The sequence below is a fragment of the Anas platyrhynchos genome, chromosome 6 (genome assembly GCF_047663525.1).
Source record: "Anas platyrhynchos isolate ZD024472 breed Pekin duck chromosome 6, IASCAAS_PekinDuck_T2T, whole genome shotgun sequence".
Classification (NCBI taxonomy): domain Eukaryota; kingdom Metazoa; phylum Chordata; class Aves; order Anseriformes; family Anatidae; genus Anas; species Anas platyrhynchos.
In genome coordinates this window covers 10,610,705-10,631,433 of record NC_092592.1, presented here as the reverse complement: position 1 = coordinate 10,631,433, position 20,729 = coordinate 10,610,705, and the positions used below count along the sequence as shown (strand labels likewise).

The 20,729-nt window shown below is 39.2% G+C and overlaps 1 protein-coding gene across 18 annotated transcripts in view; it reads right to left on the bottom strand.

Annotated features, from left to right (window-relative positions):
• The window catches only part of ANK3 (ankyrin 3), a 355,138-nt gene that overhangs the window by 16,208 nt on the left and 318,201 nt on the right, over positions 1-20,729 (bottom strand). For 8 of the 18 annotated variants that reach the window (XM_072040023.1, XM_072040026.1, XM_072040024.1 and 5 more), the window contains 5 exons: positions 10,419-10,493; positions 9,388-9,519; positions 8,198-8,341; positions 5,129-5,801; positions 2,802-3,180 (listed from right to left, as the gene is read on the bottom strand). In XM_072040023.1, the coding sequence (XP_071896124.1) occupies positions 2,802-3,180; positions 5,129-5,801; positions 8,198-8,341; positions 9,388-9,519; positions 10,419-10,493 (1,403 nt within the window). Of the gene's footprint in view, positions 1-2,801; positions 3,181-5,128; positions 5,802-8,197; positions 8,342-9,387; positions 9,520-10,418; positions 10,494-11,096; positions 18,792-20,729 lie in introns of all 18 variants that reach the window. The other 10 variants (XM_072040019.1, XM_072040030.1, XM_072040031.1 and 7 more) reach the window with 2 other exon arrangements.

Here is a 20,729-nt window from a genome sequence, read left to right as displayed (position 1 = left end):
TTTTGACCAATAATCTTGTGTGAAACACTGTCCGCCCCTGTTAAGTTCACTATAAAAGTTAGGCTATTCGGGCAATAAAATGGAGCATAATCTGACTCTACTGGTGTCTGTCGTGCTTTCAGCCGTGCTTCCTGCAACAATTGCTAACTGCTTCTGTTTCTCTTTTTTGAATCTGTCCCAAGACATCCCAAACCAGAAGCACTTCTCAGAAATGATGTGTCAAGTAAGAGTAGGCATAGGTGGGCGGTGGAGAAAAAGGGCTATGTAACAAAAAGCAGTTGGGGCAGGATGACAGTACTCATCTGCACACAAAGTCTCCTGCTGTCCTCTGAGACTAGCCAAATATATCAATACAAACAAACAAACAAACAAAAAACACCCAATGCTATCCTGTACAAATAACAGGAAGCAGAAGATTCCCAAGAGGGCACAAAGGTTTTTGGAGGAAGAGTCGTTAACAGCTTCAAGTGTTTTAGCCCTGCCGAAACTCTGACACTAGGAGTCACCGTGACTGCAAGACACTGGGAGTCAGCATGACTACAAGACATCACCTCTTTGGGGTAACAGAACAACTGCACTGCACTCCTCTCATTTCCAAAGGTCATTTGAATGTGATGCTTGATCACTGACAGAGCATTACATGGTCTACACTGTCACTGCACTGCTTTTCTAAATTTTGGGGCAGTTATGTGACACGGGATGAAGCCAACAATTCATTTCATCCACGTCACCAGGCAGCAGCCCAGTACCTATGGACCAAGTTTATCTTCTGGTGCAGAACTGTGCACCAAACACTGATTCAGGCCCCTCCAGGCAGATGAATGCTTACTATTAGGTTTTTCTGTGACCATGTGGGAAACAACTGCTAACTTTAGGAAGTCATTTTCTTTTGTTCCCCACTTCTTTCCACAGAAATGAATCTGCTTCTTTCAAACCTTTACCCCTTTATGGCTCATTTCTGAAATGAGACACTGCAATTGAAACTCTTTCTTTTTCCATGACAGCACACGAAGTATCTCACTATGAATTGGACTCAGAGTAGTTAAACTACCAACTTCAAGAAGATTAGGTGAGAGACCCAGGTTTAGAAATCACATTGTTTTCTGATACCAGTTGATTCAAAGACCATGTCCATAAAAAGACTTGTTACTTGGAAGGTAAGATTATCACCCTTTACCGAGAAAGCAAAAGTAGTGCAAAAAGCCCACATATGAAATGCACACACTTATTCTTACCAATCCAGATCCAAAAGTGAAGACAAAACAGAAGTGGATGACAACTTATCTTCTCACTGATGAGAATCCAGAGGGGGGAGTGCACCACTGCTGCACACCCCTCAGCATGTGTTACAGTGTGCTTCTATGCTTATCCCTGTGTTTAAACTGAGCATAACATCATCAACCCAAGGTCTGCCCCAAAGCTAAATAAAGGAACTCTGATGTCTGCATTTAGCTGCCTTTGCAGCACTCTTTTTTTTTTTTTTTTTTAACTATTCAATAATTAGTGAACATTAGGAAAGATCTTTGCTGCTCTAGCTATGTCACGAATTAACAACAAGATAATAACATTCATACACTGCATAACTGGTGAGACTGATTATGGTACTATCTAATAAAAGAGCTCTTGATTGTATAATCGAAAGAATAGTTTAAAATTAAGTAATTTAAACTTGAATGATTTATTGCAGCCCACCACAGCTGACATTTTTATTGTGCTACAATAAAAAAAAAATGCCACATCATGTATAAGCAAATGCATCTACTAAAATGCATCACTTCCAGAAGTTATACTCTCCTCCTGAACTACACCCAAGAAAAGACAGTATCAGCAGAGAAATGCAGAAGAAACTCAATAATTCCCTATTTCACAATCACTGAGCCTAGGGATTGCCCAGCAGCCCCAATTCCTACACTGGGCTATAAGCAATTCCTTGCATCAGTTTTACTGTTAAGCTTCTGGGAAATAAATAGAAGCCATTGAGAAACCTATTAAAATTGTTGTTGTCTGAAACCAACTTAAAAGTGAGATACTATAGGTAAGGATGTCAAAGCCAGGCAAGGTAGAACCAAGGGAGAGCCCCTCAGCAGTATTTGAAGAACAAACCACCATCTGGAAAAGTGTTATATACATTTGCACATCTTTTGATTCTTCTTGGCTGGATGCACCTTGGAGTTGGAATGAATGAAGCCAGGGAACAAAATATATGGAAGAGATTAGATTTTACTCAAGATTTATTTTCCTGTATATTAACAGAGTTGTGTTTTTTTTTTTTTGTTTTGTTTTGTTTTGTTTTTAAAAAAAATGAAAAATGCAAGGAAAAATGCAGGGGTGTTAGGGACAAGGAAGAAGATAGAGTACCTCGCTTTGCTCACCTCAATGTCACAAACAGAGATGAAAACAGTGGCATCACCTTTATGGAAGCGGCTCGAGGACACCCGAGTGGTTTGCCACTGTCTGCACAGGTGGTACTTAGGCAGGAGGGGGGGGCTGCTCCCCAGCGATGCAGGACAGCAGTCACAACCTGCTCTAACCTCTTCCAAGGCTCGGGGCCCCCTTAAGAACAAGATTATACAGCCCTGCTTCGCTCCTCTGCCTGCCCCGACTACACTTTGTTCTCTTTACACCACAGAACATAAATTTCCACTAATTTCCAATTTTTGTAATTTAGTAATATATAGAAAATGCATAAAGAAAGATTAAATAAAGCAAACCACACCTGGCACAATGTTACAAGTCCTATAAAAATTATGTTAAGCAATAGGGACTCCTCAAGCAGTTAATAATTACAGGACATACTGTACCTTCTGTTCAGACATTACTGCTCCCTCCTCCTCTTGGATGCTTGCTCTTGGCTTGCCATCTTCTGAAGAACTCCAGCTCATCTTCTTCACACTGACAGGCACAGATGTTTTGTTGCCTTCTGTTGTTGGCTTGCTAGTCTCTTCCAAAGATTTCTGATATGCTGTTGATGATAACGTTTGCTCATCAGTACCAGCTGAAAGTTGGGGCTTTGTTTTCAGGGCTTCTTTGTCACTGTGTTTTCCCACATCGTTTACAGATTCTTGAACATAGGATTTAGTTTTCATCTCAGATGTGGATTCAGAGAGGCTTCCATTTGTTTCTGGCTTCCCTGCTTCTCCTTTGACATATGAGGTAACAGAATCCCTACATTGGTCCAAGCTACAGGGGAAAAAAAATAGACAGCCATTCAGTGTTTAAATCACACAACAGAAGGCCGAAACACTGAACCCCTTTACTGAGCCTTCATTCAGTGTACACATTTCAGACAAAGTAAAATTTTCAATTCAGCATGCAAGCATCTATTTAATGGCCTTGTCTTTGCATCACGGTATCTTTTCAGAAGCAATGAGAATATGGTGAACACTGGAAACAAGACCAAATGTTATGTGTTAATTCCCTTCCACTTAAGGGAAAAAAAGAAAAAATGAAAAAGAGAAAGAAAAATACACAAAACATACCATTTCCCTTGTATAATCACATGAGATAAATCGCCAAGGCAGTAATTCTTTAACCTGCTCTCTAACCAAGGAGGTGAACAAAGTATCTGTTACTCTGCAGTTACTAATAATTTTGGTTATTTTCCCCTTCAATTGCAGTACTTGTACTCCAAATAATTAATGCATCTTAAAAAATATTAGTATTCAAGAGTAATTCCTCAGTACTATTTCAGTAATATGCAGAGCCAACGGCATGAAACGTTACAATGAGATAGAAAGCTCTGGCCAAAACTTTGTCTCAGATTACCTTACCTAACCTGCACTTCTGATGCACAGTTTTCTGTTTTATTTTTCTTACATTTCAAATAAACAGTTGGACTGTACACATGAAAATACTACAGCTATTTGCTGGCGAAAGTGTTATAGAAGATAGCAAACTGAATTCAACTAGCTAGAAATGGACAGGCCATCTTCTAAGGAAGGCCTTTTACTTCTAGAAGAGGTATTTTATTAATCGAACAGAGTATAGAAGGCAGAATAACAAGCATTCTTTAACATAACAACAGAAATCACAATACTAGTAGATCAAGTGCTTTATGGCCTTGATAGAAAATGAGCTTGCTGAAATCAACAGCCATGTACCCACTTGATTCAGTAAGAGTACCTCATGCTACCTGGAACCCTTAAACATTCTGAGTCAAAGATGCAAAGGATATAAACTGCTGACAGAGAGAAAATCACTCTGCAGACAGTCATTCTCTGCTGATTTACACCTCATGCAGAGCTGGCTCCTTCCATTAGTAATCACAGAAGCCAAGTTCAAAATAAAAGCAGAAGATCTTCACCCAGTGGGTACCAGTATGGCCAAACATGCCAGTACATACTGTAAATGCTGAAAACTTATGTAGGTCCAAGGGGAGGCTGCAAAAGCTCATGCAAGAGAAATATGTTGAGGATAAATATGTAGAAAGCGTTCACCATCTTAGCAGGTCATTATGCTAAAAGCAAATTGACCTTGGGAAAGTAGAGGAGGGAAAAATAGTATTTTCTTCCCCAAGCATCCTCTCCAGTCACTGTTGGGAGGCAGTATATGGGATGAGACGTGTTTGGTGTTGTCATTCTTACCTTCCTATGACTTGCAATCCATCTCTTAAAACGTCAAGTAAATTAGCATGACATAACACACTTAACTAAGTGTTATAAAAACAGTGACAATTTCAAAATTGGGTTATGGAAAAGTAATGACTATCTGAGGGAAGGCAGAGATACACTGTGAAAAGGGTGACTGCCAAAAAGGTACTCTAGAAATAAGAGTAATGTGGTATTACAGTTTCAAATTATATACATTTCATAGCCCCACATTCCGTCTATTCCTGCTTAGATTCCTTCAAAATGGAAATACATGATTACAAAGAACATGAAAAGCAATATTATCTAGAAAATGTAATAAAAACTAATATTAAGCACGAAACCCTATATATACATGTTTAAAGTTAAATGCATTTCAGGCCTGAGTTAAGCACCGCTTTTCTTCTAAATACATATGTGTATATGTATATAAACACACACACACAGGGAACTACAGAACCGCAGCCTGAGCTCTGCTTCTGAAGGTGAAAGCAGTGCAGTTAGGCTTGCTTACACGCACACCTTTGTTAGCAGATTCTCACCTATCATCCAGACGATCTAGCAGGCTGCCACCTATTCTGCGTCCCGATGTTGGTGGCTCTGTGACACTTGACGAGTCGGTTTGCCAACCTGTAATTGAAGACATTTCGCGTTCTGCTTGCTGAACACCTTTAAGAATTGACCATACTTTCTCTTCCGTCATCTCCTCAGACTCAGCTCCTTCTTCCAGATGAATGTCCTCAAACAGAGATTTAAACTTTTCTTCCGTCATCTCCTCATCACTACCAGACTTTTCTCTCTCAGGCTGTTCAGTCCTTATTCCTGTTTTGCTAGTCTCTTCGCTCTGCCTTGGTTTAGCATCCTTTGGTATCCCGCCATAACTACCAAGATACCGCGGATAATCTTTAAGGTCCACTTCCTCCAACTGGCTCTGGCCTACAGAAATATCTTTAGGTGTTCCTTCTCTAGGCACTGAGAAATCGAGTTTGCTGTCGTCCAGAGAAGTATCTTCTTCAGTCACCACTGGCGGTGCTGCTGCTGTACCATCTACATGTCCCTGGGAGGTCACTACCACGTCACTCAGTCTACTGGGAGTTCTAAGGGGTGACTCTAGGCTAGAGGTGTCGCTAAAGAAATCATCCTGATGGAAAGGGGTGGGCGGCACGAAGCGCAACCCAGTGGGAGTTTCCAGTTCCACTTGAATGGAGGGATAACCTAAGGAAGACAGCACATTTGGACTAACTGGGATGAAGCATGGAGCAACGAACCAGCAAATGTCAAATGATTCATGAATTACATAAAGTATGAAAACCGTGAAGATGCGGATTAAGAACAAATGCAGTTCTGATAGATTCATTTACTTTGTTCTAATGAGATGAACAAAAATGAGCATTGCCAAAAGAGCTAGTACAGCAAAGCCAGTACTTTTGAAAATTTTGTAAATAGTCTAAAGATTTCAGCAATTGTTTTTTGCAGCCATTTGAACATTTTCAAGCTATAGCAGATTGCCTTATGAGCATGCAAAGAATTAAATGTGGACAGGGGGGCTGTCCGTTTATATCCAATCCAGTATCTTACAGCCAAATTGTGTATATTTTTCTTTCTCAGTTTTTACTTCCTTGAATTTGGCATTTTAATAAATAAACTTTAAAGACAGAGGCAGATCAAAACATAGGACAGCCACTTTTTTGCAAGTAGGTGTTAATTTTAAAACAGGTCCACATTTTTAACATACTTATATCAAAAAGTACACAATACTAGCAATACAATGCTACTAATCTATATCTCTATTTAACCACAGAGCCACAAGAATGGAATAGTTAAAGAACAAGGAGCAGAAATGGATCTCAATGAGGATAATATAGAATAGTAGATCTAAATATGCAGCAGGATAAAAAACTAAAAAGGGAATTTAACAAAGGGATAAGAACATAAAAACACAGGGAGAGCTATATGAATATTTCAGGTACAGTAAAGCTATACAGGTGAGAAGACTGTGGTGAGTAAGGAGATCTTGGTGATCTTGGAGACTGAGGTGATCTTGGCGACATGGGTACAATCAGATACACTGATCAAATAAAGAGAGAAAAGAAAACAAAATTGATGAAAACACAGGAAAATCATACAAAAGGATTAAACTGAATATAAATATAAAATGACAACTAAATATGAAATTTTCTCCAGCAAATTATATGTTAGGTAACCTACAAAAGGAAAAAAAATACATTGTGTGGGGTTAACTAGACATTGTGCTGCCTGCAAACGGAGGTGCATTTACAGGGTTGGGTTTTCTTTTTTTCTTTTCCTTTTTTTTTTTTTATTTCCTGAATCAGCTGAGAGAAAGGTAAAGGTGGTCTGGTCTTGGTGAGGAAAGGAAGCTTGAGGAAGGCTCAGAGAAGAGGAGAGACAGAAAGCAACTGCAGAAAAGCGTATTTTTTCATAAAAATACTGATGCTACTATTGAAAGGCGCAAGTAACATTTCAAGAGCAACTTTCTTAAAATGTCAACAGAAATTTTTTTCTGTAATGCAATGATTCAATGACCAGTAATGCTGCTCAGTAATGGAGGTACACTGAGCTTATATGTTCTGACCACTAAAACATCCTACTAAAATACAGAGAGACTAATACATATTTGAACTAATTACAAAAAGCAAAGGATATAGAACTCAAAAGAGAAAAGTCTTACTTAACAAGCTACTTATAATAAACTTGTCAAAAATGAAAGTAAAGGATGCAGCAACCCAGTGCCCATTAACTCACATTTAAAAGACAAAACAACAGCATTTAGCATCTTCAACATGATGATAAATATTAAGTATACCAATGGCAATTCTGTTTTATAAGCAGAACTCCATTTATCTTTTTAAGATCTGGCTCAAAATTAACCTGCACAATTCTGTGCTCAGTGGGTACAGCTTCCATGTGAAGATCACTGAACAATTCTATTCATTAGTAGGCTGACAAAGATATTCATGCAATAATAAAACATTTTCTTATTTTTCTACTGCCACTGTACATTTGGACAATAATGGTCCAAAATCACAAATTGTTTGTGAAAATCTCAAAATAACTGATGCTCACTTGTCTCAGGCTGGGTAGTAAACTGCACATTAACATATCTTATGCAACTGCTATACACTTGATTTGTTTTTTCCTTTTTTTTTTCTTCAAATAATTCTGTTACTTACCTAGACAGAAATCCAAAGAAAAGATATATATACATGTGTGCGCGTGCATATGTGTCTATTTCCAGCAAGCTTGGAAAGCATGCAATACCAAGCACATTAAAAATATACATGGGCAAGCATCAAAACATAACCACCACAGGAGAAAAAAAAATCAAGTTTTGTCAACTGACACTGAGGCTGGTGGAAACGAGCTCACTGAGGCGTGCATTTGTAGGATTCTGAGCTTATTCTCTGAGATGTTAATGTGCAACCTAAATATCATACCATGAGGAAAAACCCTTGACATGAAAATCAGTTACATCTTTAGAATTTACTTGTTCCTTTTTTTTTTTTTTTTTTTTTTTTTTTAAAACTATGTAGTTCATACAACATTATTGCATTAGTGCCACTGAACTTAATATGACCATGGAATTCAATTACCATCAATGGGATCATGAAAAACGTTATTTTCATCTGCAAAACTTCTGGTGCCTGAAATATTTCCATAATCAAATATTGGTCCTTCCAATAGGGTCACAATATCTATTCGATTAATTTTTGTCAATACAGACGTTAAGGCATCAGCTGAAAAACAAATAAGACACATCAGGAAAAAAAAGTTCAGCACTGCAGAACTGTGTAATTGTCTTTCTCAGTTACATTCACATTTTGTTAATTATAAGTTGCTTGCATACGTTTCTGTCCCAATGGCTTTGGTTCTAGCAAACTCCATTTGTCTAAGCAGACATTCTGCTGCCTACTTACCCAAGATATACACCTATTAAGATCTCCCCTCCCCAAGTATAATCCTATTATAACACAAGAACCACAAAGAATAAGGTCAGGGAGTTCTTAAATAATATACTTACTACTGAAACAAAATAACCTTTTACTGGAACATAAAGGGAATGTAAAGATCCTTGTTACCATTCTATTTTGAGGAACAGTACAAATAGCCAGGTAGGTAATAATGCATGTAAGGCTATTCACGCAGCACATCCTGAAATCTCATGTACAATAACCCTGTGTTAACACAGTAATACTGGAAACGACTTTTATGGTGTAAAAGATCCAAGTTGCCTCAAATACCATGTAGGGTTTTGTGGATTAGACAACTGTAACAAACACCACTGACCTAATGCAAAAATCAACCCTCTATTTCAATTTGAGCAGTTCAAGCACAGGTAAGAATAGCAAAATTTGCCCAGAAACATGGCCTCAAAGAGATCCATTGTCCCAGTCACACCCGCCACTCCTCACAGAAGGGTATATAGTCTTGTTACAACTTGCAGTACTGTGAGACTACCTAAATTTTCCAGGCAGCCTATTTCCATGTTTCACATTCCTTGCTATTGGCAACTTTTCCCTAATACTTCCTTTCCTGGAATTTAACTTTCTTACTTGTCCCATCAATTATGGATGTGGAGAACAGATTATTTTCTTCTGCATATGTACTGAATAAATATGACACATCTCTGGCTTCTGGTAAAAATATAAATAAAACTTTTTTTTTTCATTAATGGTTTGTGAAAGAAGTTCATTATGTTTTCTTCAATTTAACCTACTTAGAACAGGCTACATTTGGCATGGGCTATAATTTACAAACAACAGAAGTAACTTCTTGAACTTACTTGTAGCATTTTTCCCGTCTCTGGTAACCCATTTTTTTAATAACATGAAGCTTTGAGCAATAAGAGAATTTGGGTTTTCTACTCGGATTTGATTTATTTCATCCACAGAAAAATTCAGTTCTCTTGCCAGTTCTATAAAGCAAAAAGAAAAAGAAAAAAAAAAAAGGAAGAAAAGAAAGAAAACAACAACAAAAACACCAAACAAAGTGCGTATCTCTCAATTATCCTGTCAGGTTTAGAAATACTAACTTTCATGGATCACACAGACATCAACAAAACTACCTGACATAAATAGGTATCTTAACAGATAATGATGAACATGGCATTATACACTTACACTTTAATTTCCTAAGACAGGCACAAGTCTGAATTTGCAATCACATCTCTTTGAGGTATTATTGTTTTTACACCCAGTGAGACACTTAACCAGAGCAAAGTAAAGCTCTGTGGAGACCCCGTCACTGTTCACTGATAATGTGCTTGTTCTGGTGACCATCATTCATTTGAGAGCTCGCTGTGCAGCTCGGGCACCAGCACTGTGATCACCTATGCCCAGGGAGAGTTGGCTGCTGCACTCATAAGCCCATAAAGGGCCAGTTCTGCACATCAGTGCGTGGAGGGTACAGCGGGTGTATGACAAGGCAACTCCACATGGCACCAAGCTGCTGGGACTCCTGCAAGCTCCAGCGCTTTGGGGAATTCACTGTCCTGAGACACAGACAGCCCTGACTCTGAGCAGCTAAGATTCTCTCAACTATTTGAGTGTAACATCTTGGGAGATGAATCATTTTAACTGTTTGCTCTATCAGTTTCTGTTTGATTTACTGTGAGCCCATAAGACAGTTCTTCACATCTATTTAATATTGGGCATCTTTGCCAAGCAATCTGCTGAGTATTTTGGGAGGCTGGGTTCAGTGCAAATTCAGGAGAAGGGAGGCCTTCTCCTGATGGGGACCTTGCTGCAGCTTTTAGTAAAAAAAACTACCTGAGAATGTAACAGCTGATTTCTATATAAAATCAGAAAAGCTTACCTGTCCAGCTAAGTCCTAGGTGATCGGCTACAATTGCCATCCTTATATCTGTCCGTTCACATGGACTCTGTGGACCTGTGATTTACAATTTCTCGATTAAAAAGGTTTTGCACAGAAAACCGTAATACCGGACAATAGTTTATTATAAATAATAGCTTTAATTCAACTAAGTTGCCAGTGATTATATTGTTTACTAGAATGGTTGTGTGTCCTAATAACCTACAAAGCACATTTTTTCACCTGTGTAAAGCCAAATGTCAAACTACATGATGTTGTGTAATGAAACCAAACATGCTGACAATCTAGCCGTTAGACTGTACACAAGTTGTTCATTTACTGGTGGAAACCACCAAGACCAGATTAACATCTATTTTCTCTACTTTGACAGAACAAATTTGCTGTCACAAAAGAAAATTTTCAATTTCTGAGTTACAACAATGTCTTTGGCATGCTTCACTAGCTTTCTACAGTACAGGATTTGTTTAAAGGAAGAAAGAAGAGTATAAGACAGCACGTACAGATGACAATGACAGAATGAAAACTACGGTTAAGTCACTCCACAGGCAATCACAACAGTTCATGCACTAGGATCAACAAGTTGAAAGTTTTACAAACTAGGCTTGATCTCCACGAGGTGAGCCATGAGAGCTCCAGAAACCTGACTGCCTTCATTCTCACCAGTCCTCTTACTCCTCCTCCTCTCACTGTCGGCCTTTTCAATCTTTGATTTTATAGATGCTGCCTCTGTTCTCATATCTCTAGCAGACTTCGATGTAATGGAAGGCTGGTAAACTTGAGTAGCTTCTGATAATGATGTGTTCCTTGATGTACTGTCTTCTTCATCATCAGAGACCTCTGACTGCATCTTTTTCTCTTCATCAGATAGACGATCCACAAGCTTTAATGTCTCACCACTAATTCCCTTAAAATATTCAATAGAATGTTTACATACCTCCCTAAGCTGATTTTTTCTTACTTTAACTGTTGACATTGTGACGGAGGTAGATCTTACCTTTACTGGTAATTTAGAAGGAAGCTGTTTTGTTTTTTCTTTCTCTACCTGCTCTTGTTTTGGCAGGGCTGGAGGTTTTCTAGCTAGATTGCTCCTGTATGTATTTTTTACAGGAATCCTAGACCTTGCTTCTAGACAGGGAGGAGAATTATCTTGTTTTGCTTTGTCAGGCTTAATAGCCCGTCTCACTTTACTCCCTGCATTACTTTGGACATTATTTTGTGGCAAGACTTCTTTTACTGAGCTGGCCTTTACAGGAAGTTTTGATTTTCCTCTAGTCCCTACCAACTCTGTTGACTTTTGCTGCTCTCCGTGTGCTTTTTGCTTATCTCTTACTCTGTGTCCTTGTGTTGTCCCTGTACCTTTTCCTGAAGTGCTTTTCGCTTGATTAGCTTTCTGCAGGGAACATTTCGGTTCCGAATGTTCTTTTAGCACTACATTACAGGTACTATCATCTGTAGGGACAGCAGATGAATCCAAATTGTTGTTGTTATTAAAATTATCTTTTGGAAACTCAGTGTTTTCTGTTTGCCTACAGCTTGTCTGGCTAGAAGCTGAACTCGCAATCACTTCTACGGTTTCATTTTCTAATCCCTGACCACTTGGCATCACAGCTTCTATCTTATCTGTCACTTCGCCAGGGCCATCTTTCTTCAGAGTCATGGTGGAAGCAGAAATTCCCATTTTAATTGGTGTGCGCAATTTGGGATCAACTTTGGAAGCGTTTACTGCTGCCGATGATTTTTCCAGTGAGTTACTACCAAGTGTTTGTTCCATGCAATCTCCACTGGCCTGGATGATGGGCTTAGGTTCATCTGCTGTTGTTTCTACTGGTCTCTCTAGGTTTGTTTCTACAGTGTTGTCCCCTGCCTGTGGCTGTGTGATGGCAGTGACTGTACTTTTATCCCCTTCCCCCTTGTCCCCTGACTTCCCTTCAGAAGTATGCTCACCAATCTGAAAAAATTGGAGTCTTTCTTCAACAAAATCCCTCTTGCTCATGTCAATTGCACCACTGCGAGTCATCTCAAACATCTTCCCTTCATGAAATGGGAAGGGGTTGGGCTCGCTAGTTGGCGTACTTTCATCTGTTGGAGTTCTGGCTGGAGTTGTATCAGGTGTTGTTGCTTGAGATCTGTCTTCCACTGCCAGACCAAATGGCTTAGCCTCATCATCCCTTGATTTAGTCTCAAACACTTCGTCGTCACCTCGGTTATTGGACCACGGGTCAAAATCTAGACTCTTAGTGGCCACTGTTTTGAAAGGTGTTGCAAATTCTTCATCTACTTTGTAACTGAAATACGAATCAGGAAACACAGTCCTGTCAGGGTGTCTGCCTTCCAAAGTGAAAAACTGTGCCCCTGACTTCTGTTCGCTTTTAACTCCGGCCTTTTCAGAAGCTGGACCCTTCGAAGGCACCTTGTCTTCTTCAGGGCCTACCTTGCCTTCCTCTTCAATGACTTCAAGTTTACTCTGGCTAAAGCAGCGATCAGTCTGCTTTAGAATACCTTCTGTAGTCCATACGTCCTTTTTGGTTTCAACTGCTGGACCTGCAAGTTTAGAATCACTCTCAGTTAAACCATCATCTTCATCTTGCAAATCATAACCGTCAAGAGAGTCAATCTCAGTCGCATCGGTATCATGGGAGAATTCTGCAGTGGTTGCTATGGAACACTCTGTGACAGACTGGTCATTATTATTCCCATTTTGCACTACATCATTCTGGGGTGAATCAAGCCCAACGTCAAACTCACTAGGTTTCCCAGAAGTGGGATGTCCTAACTCTTTTTGTTTCTCAACCTTTTCAGGGGCTCTGGGTTTTGAGGTTTCTTTCTGGTCATCTTCCAGTTCTTTCAGTTTGAATGTATATTTTTTAAGTGGAACGGGTTGATAGAGAGATTCGTCGTCACTGGAATCACTGACATCTGCTCCCGGTGGCACAGGAGATGGCGGCTGCACTCTTATAACTGGTTCAGCTAGTTGATATTTGTCGTGTTCATCTTGCAAGTTCACTTCTGTCATCTCCATTTCACTCTCAGTGGAATAGTGTGGCTTCTTTTCTGCCTCGCCTTGGTCTGCATCCAGTGGTGGAGGAGGAGGAAATTCAATGTAGGCAACTCTGTTACCTTTTGGTCTTTTGTTAGAGTCCTTATTTATATGATTAGGTAGTGATTTGTCAGTTTGTGGTTCCTCAACTTCTGCCTGTTTTACAGAGGTTGACTTAGCCTCTGCTTCCTCCTCTGATTCCTCAGATACCTCAGGTATAGGACTGGGCTTGCCAGGGATATATGCTATTAGTGAGTCAGGTGTTTTAGATGTAAACTCGTAACTCACTTCCTCTGAACTTGGTGTTTCTGGTGTTAAAGGGCTTTTGCCAGAGCTATCTATAAAGGACACTTGTTCTAGGGTGTCATCTTCTGGACTACCTTGTGGAGAAGGAGGTTGTTTTTGCTGTCTAGCTGTGTAAAATGTCCCCCTTGTCTCTTGTACTGTCTTACTCTCCTGACTGACAATTTTTTTTATATTTCCTTGTTGCACCTCTTTCTCATATTGCTTTCCTACTTGAACAAAACTGACATAAACAGGTAAGGTCTTAATTTCTTTCACTCCCTCAGTACTTACTAATGGTGCAACTTTATTCAAGTAATCACTGGCACTGGGGTCAACCAAGTCACTCAAAGGAGATTCCTTTCCTGGACTAAATTCTAAAGAATCTGGTGATTTGCTAGGGGATAATTCAGTTTCCTCAACAGGAGGACTTAGACCTATTGAGCTCTGCTGCTTGGTAACTTTTCTGATTTCTGAATGCTTTATTTGATCATCTTCCACATAATCAATCTGTCTCTCAACTTTCTCCTTAATCACAGCTGATTGGGATACTTTAGCTGAAAGTTGATAAACTCCATCAAGCATGGCTCTCTTCTCCTCAACAATCCTGACTGGAATATGGGACACAGCAATTTCTTCTTTCCTTTTGGATATTTTATCAGCTACTTCACCGTTATGTTCTCCCTCCCTGACAACAAATTCTCTGTATAAGACCTTTTTTGAGGGAGATTTTACAGTCAGTTCCTTCACTTCTTCCGAATGAATTCCATTTGCTGCCAATTTGTGCTCTGTCACAGTGATAAATTCACTTTTTTTGTCAGCTTTAGCTTCAACATGATCAACATGGTTTTCTTTTACTGTATCTGGAACCAGCACATGTGAAAGTTTTTCCTTTTGTGTTTTATGATTAGAAGTTCCAGGACTTTCCCATGTCCTATAGATTTTTTTGTCCCAGTGTCCCTTTGTTGAGTCTGAGCCATACACCAGGTCTTTTGTCTGCAGTTCTGAAAAGTATTCTGGCACGCTTTTACTCGTTTCAGTTCTTTGCTTTTGTGTCTCTGAAGCACAAAAGTCTTCTATAGCTTTTCCTTTACCTGGAACAAAATCTTCCTGTATTTTCACCTCTTTCTGTAAAGCTGCGCTCCCATCAACGAGCTCTACTTGTTTTGCATGTTTCTCTCTGGAATAAAACTGATACACTGGTAACTTACTTTCTTGCAATTTCTTTACTGGAATTTTGGACTGACTGTCCAGCTTTTTTTCTTCTTGAGTTAGATCCTTACTCCTTGGGCTTATACTTTGTTCAAACTTTAGCCTAATGGAACTGAGCTTTGATTGCTTCAGCTGAAATCCAGTCTGTGAAACCTCAGGTACTCCAGTCTGCTGAGCACTCCCTTTGTGTTCCATAGTTTGTTTAGAGTCCTCTGCTGGTTGCACAAATATCCTTTTTTCAGGACTGCTGGGCAAACTGGATACTTTTCGTTCATCCACTTTGGGAAAACATTTCCCATCATGTGCGTATTGCTTTGCCTTACTCCATTCGTCACCGGAGGCTGGTAATTCAGAGAGCAGAACCTTCTCAGGGCTGCTGCTGGCAGAGCTCTGGCTAGAATGTATTTCTTTACCATTTCTTTTATGCTGCTTTTTCTCAGGAGACTGTAGCTCATCATTCAACTTCTCTGTTTTATCCCGAAAAAACTGTGATACTTCAGTCAGTTTTTCTTCTGCCTCCTTAACAGTCCTGTCCACCCTGTCTTCATATATCAACTTTTCTCTACCTCTGTCTAATCTGTCCTCAGTAAAGCGCATCCACATCGCATGTTTTGGACTACTAACATCTCCAGTATAGTGTAACACTGTCACTTTATCATAATGATCATCTTTAGACATTTTACCCACACCATTTTCAGAAACATCTTTATAGATTTTGGAGAGAATCTCTTTTTTGGGGGCAGTAGCTACTTTTTCTCTGCATCGTTTATCAGACCCCTGTAACTCTGCACTAAGGGGTAGAGCATGGTCAGTAACTGACTCCTCAGTATCAGAATGAGAAACATCTAGCTTTTCTGAAAGAAGCATTTTCTCAGCAAACCTGTAAGACTCCCCTCTTAGTTCTGACAACTCATCATCATGGTATTCTATTGAGTGCTGACTCAAAAGCTTCAGTGTTTTGTAAGAGTCATCAGACATGAGTTGAGCAGAACTAGGGCGACTGTCTTCTTCCTGGGACACGGGAGTGTTAACTCTAGAGGATTCCAGATAAGAAGGAAGTGACTCTTCGGCTGTGAGCTCCTCTTCTTCTTGCTGACCTTGTTCATCTGAACAAGGAAAAGCATCATGTTTTTCCAACTCTTTTAAGTTAATATCTCCCCGAGGTAAGTCTTTCTGATATACATACATTTCCTTTTCTGGATGCTTTTTTGTTTCTCTAATAATCACTTCAGTAGGTTCAGCCTGATTACCTTTTTCAATATGGACCTCTATTATTCGCTCCAGTTTGGGTTTCATTTTGCTGTCCTTCTCTGCATGTTGTGGTGAAGTTTCAGCAGACTTGCTAACATCGGATGTTACTGATGATTTATGTTCAAACAGACCTGCTAGTTCTTTGGAAGGGTCACGTCCAGACTGAAAGGCTTTCATTATGTCATGAACAGACATTGTTTCCTCAATTCTTTCAGATGTGCTTTCGGTGCACGGAGGTTTATGATAAACCATTCTAGTCGTCGTAGTGATATGAGTTTCTTCTTTTACTCGGACACCTTTGCTAAGGACACATTTGTGGTCATCTTCCTCACTGCTGCTGGCTTTCATTTGAAACGCTTTAACCTTCTCTTTAATAGACCCAGCAGGCTTTTGCTCCAGCTCCATAAATGTAGGTGCAGGTTTCGAGGCTGGTAGCTCCTCTGCTTTCTGCTCTGGAATTTCTTCAGATGACGGTTCATAGCTGCGGATAACATGAACTACTTCAGTTCTTGTTTCTGTAATGACGGGAGGGATGGGTACATCATGGAAAAGGGGTTTTGGTCCTGTGCTTTCAGCACTTTGTGGGGCAGAAGGTGTCTTTTCACTCCTTGTTTCAAAGCCACTGTCAGATAAGGGACTTTTATCTTGATCATGTTGAGAAAAGTCATCCGGAGACTCTAAAATTGTATCTGTTCCAAAAAAGGAATCTGCAATTTTACATAACTCCTTTTCTGATGTTGAAGGCCTCATGGAGGCTGGAGGCATTTTAAGTTTATGTTCCTGCAAAGCAATAGCTGGTTTTAAAATGCGTTTTTGTCTCTCTTCACCTTCTTTTTTCCCCTCTTCAAACTTGTACTTTATGTTTGTTAATGAACTGCTACCAATATCATTTGCTAAGTAATCAATAACTTTTGATAAGTTATAATCCTTTTCCGACATGGTTTTAGTTTTAATTTGGGCCTTCTCTGGAACAGATATAGGAGTTGTCAAAGCTTGCTGTCTCGCTTCATCAATCTCCTCTGTACTGAACTCTACCCAGTCATCCTCAGATAGGTGTCCTTGATCACTTTTGGATACTTTAGCCGACCCTTTACTTTCTAAACAAACATCTTTTTTCAGTATCTCACTAACTTTTACTAAGTCCTCTTTTACTTTCTCAACAATTTTAAAGGGCTCTTCATCATCAATTCTACCCTCTTTTGGTATCTCAGGTTGGAACGGTTTGTCCTCTGCGACATCTGTCTGCAATATTGCAGTCATTCTTATTAGATCCTCCTTCATTTCAGCAACATCTTTCAGTATCTCCTGACTGGAGGATAAAGAAGATGGTGTGGACAATTTGAGAGCAGAGGGTGTTAAGAACAAGGATGATTTTATTGGAGAAGAAGTTCGATTATAGGGAGGCTGTGTGCGTGCCTCTGTAGTCAATGTTTTAATAGGTGACAGTAACGCAGCAGCTGATTTTGTAAGCGGAGATGACTCTGGGAGCTTCTTTAATGCTGGTTCAGACAAAACATTGACTACAGAATATACTGGCACTGTTATTGTTGATGAAGTTACGGATGAGGTAGTTGCTGATATTGACCCAAGGGCTGTATACAAAGCACCTGCAGGAGGAGTTCTTATTGACTGGAAAGCTGATGGTGCTGAAGACACAAATGACCTGAGTGGAGAAAATGACATTGTTGAAGCAGTTGAAAACACTCTCTCAGCTGTGTCAGCAACTGCGCTAGCAGCACAACTTGCAGAATGTGCAGCTGCAGTGATCTTGTCTTGAAAAACAGCTGCAGCTTTGGATCCATTTATTAGGTTGGAAGAAGATGGGTATTTCAGAGGTGACACAGATCCATTAAGCAATGGTACATCTGTGTGCCCAGCTACATGTTTTGCTGGCGACGAGAGAGACGAGGCCATCATGACCTTAGAGGATGAAACAGCATCAACTGCTGACTTAGCAGGTGACACCACTGACTTTAGAGGGGACGACAAAAGTGAGGATGCTGATGTGATGACCGATTTAAGAGGCAAACTTGAAGAGTACATGTTAATGTTGGATTTGGGGGATGCTGGAGGCGTCATGGTTATGGATGATCTCTCCAAGAGAGACCCTGCTGTAGTCACTGGAGATGTCCGAGAGGGGAATGTGGTAGTGGATGCCAGCCCTTTTAGGCTAGCAGCTTCTGTCACTGCGGGAGCTCTGACGAAAGAGCCTGAAGTAACCTGTATATTGTATGGAGGCTGTGATACCACAGTTTTTATTGGTGAAGAGATTGTCCGAAATGATCTAATCGGAGATGCTACATCACTAACAGATTTAACTGAAGATGTGGTAGAAGCTCCTAATGTGGATTTGATTGGAGAAGCAGAAGAAACAGACCATATTGATTTTAATGGGGAAGCTGTAGGAGTGTTAGAGGAAGAGCTTGATAAGGAAGTGAAGCCTGATTTGGTTTGCCCAGGCACTGTAATTGGAGCTGTTGTCCATGACTGATAGGGCCGTGTTGAAAAGAATGGCTTGTATGAGTAAGTAGCAGGTAGGGATCTTGTTGCTCCTGCACTCCGTTCAACTGTTTCTTAAATTGTTAAATTAAAATCAAACATAAAATCAACAAAAATGATTGAAAAACAGAGAGACCAGAGAAGAAAATTGGTCAGTAAACGTTGTAATATTACAAAAAGCAAATACAATTGTTTGCATGAGTTGGGATGGAGGAGGCAAAAGAAGATTAAAAAAGAAATCAACAATAGGAATGAACCATATAGTGACAATTGGTCCAAAACAAAAAGCAACGTAAAATGAAAGACAGAAAGCACATCGCAACCAAGTCTGCAAAAAATGAAGAACAGAAAACACAAAGAAGGAATCCACAAGGTAAAAATAAAAACCACATCAAAATTTCTTCTCTTACTTCCTATTGACTTTCTGATGTTGTAATTCTGAAATATTTGTATCAGTTCTATTTTGCCTGTTTAGGTATGTCTTTGATTTGCACAACTATTAGAGTTATCCTTTTAATTATTTCTGTTGTTGTCATTCTATTCAGATATTGAACCTATACAAAATATAAACTTGTATAAAAAGACATTATATATCTAAAATCTTTTTTTTTAAAAAAACCAGTCAGAACTATTTCATGCAGAACCCAAAATTCCTTTAAGTGACAGGCAATTGATGTGCAAACTGTGAAGCAACTGGAATAAATTCAAATCTCTATCTCCCATGCACAATTCGGATATGCTTCACACTCACAAAGCCAATAAGAGCAAGAGCTTTTCTGAGTCAATATTTTAAAAAATAATAAAAATAAATGAAGAAAAGGAACTTTTGCATTTGTTTATCATGCGATATTCCTTTTGGTTGAAAAAACTGAAGTAAAACTTTACATGAAATGATTTTAAGAAGCATATGTCATACATCAAATATGGAAAGTATGATATATGATAAACGTGAGCAAGCAAAGCAACTGAATCAGTTTTCATTCATGCACAATATATCATGTCAAAACAAGCACACATTAATACATTTTGTATGCTGTATTAAGCACAAATATGTAAACCTTAAAAGTCATTTCACAAGAGGCCATTAAAAGAAGAGTACACTTTTTCTACAAGATGTAGTGTCTTGGTACCTTTTGAGGAGATTTCTTGCATCAGCTCAAAGACAGACCTGTTCAACTTTGCATTTCTCAAAAGGTAACATTAGAAAAGCAGTCAAAGAACAATATATTATGCAAAAACTTCCTGGCAAGGACAAACCTGTTAACTGTTATCATCCCCCAGAACACTCAGCTTAGTCATAGGCATTTTGAACAGAATCATCATCAAACACATTTTGCATCACAGGAAATACTCATGCCAGAAGACAGTATTTCTGGGAATCCCATTACAGCGTACATATCCTCTGATACAGCAATAACATTCAGAGAGTTGACACTGAAAGTAACTTAAAGGACTTTTTTTTTTTTTTTCCTTTTTTTTCCTTCTGTTTAAAGTTGGGAGTTAGAAATGGGGCTGAAATATTCAAGCAACTTATTCAACACACCTTTCTCTGAAGTTACACTAATAATTTGTCAAACTTATTGATCTGTCCTATAGACAGACAGCAACTTACAGTGAAAGAAGCTTAGCAAGTCTAATACTGAACTGTTACACTTAAAGCACACACACACTTACAATAGCAAATAAGTGTTCAGTATACCACAGGTCCATATCCTGCAAGGAGAAATATGCTGGTCCTATAAAAGCCAATTGAAGCTCAGAAGCTGATGTGGATGGCTGGTGATACTGCAGTATTAGAACATTTAGGTTGAAGAGAGCTTGAATATGAGGCCTGACTGGCACAGCCTATTTCAAGAAAGATCCACTTTCCCATCCTGCTTGCAATTTTATTTTTAAGCACAAACATACTTTCTTCCCGCAAAGAAGAAAACACTCTGTACTTCTTAAAATGAACTAGACTTTATAATAAAGATTAACTATCAGCAACTGCTAACATTCACCAGAAGTTCATA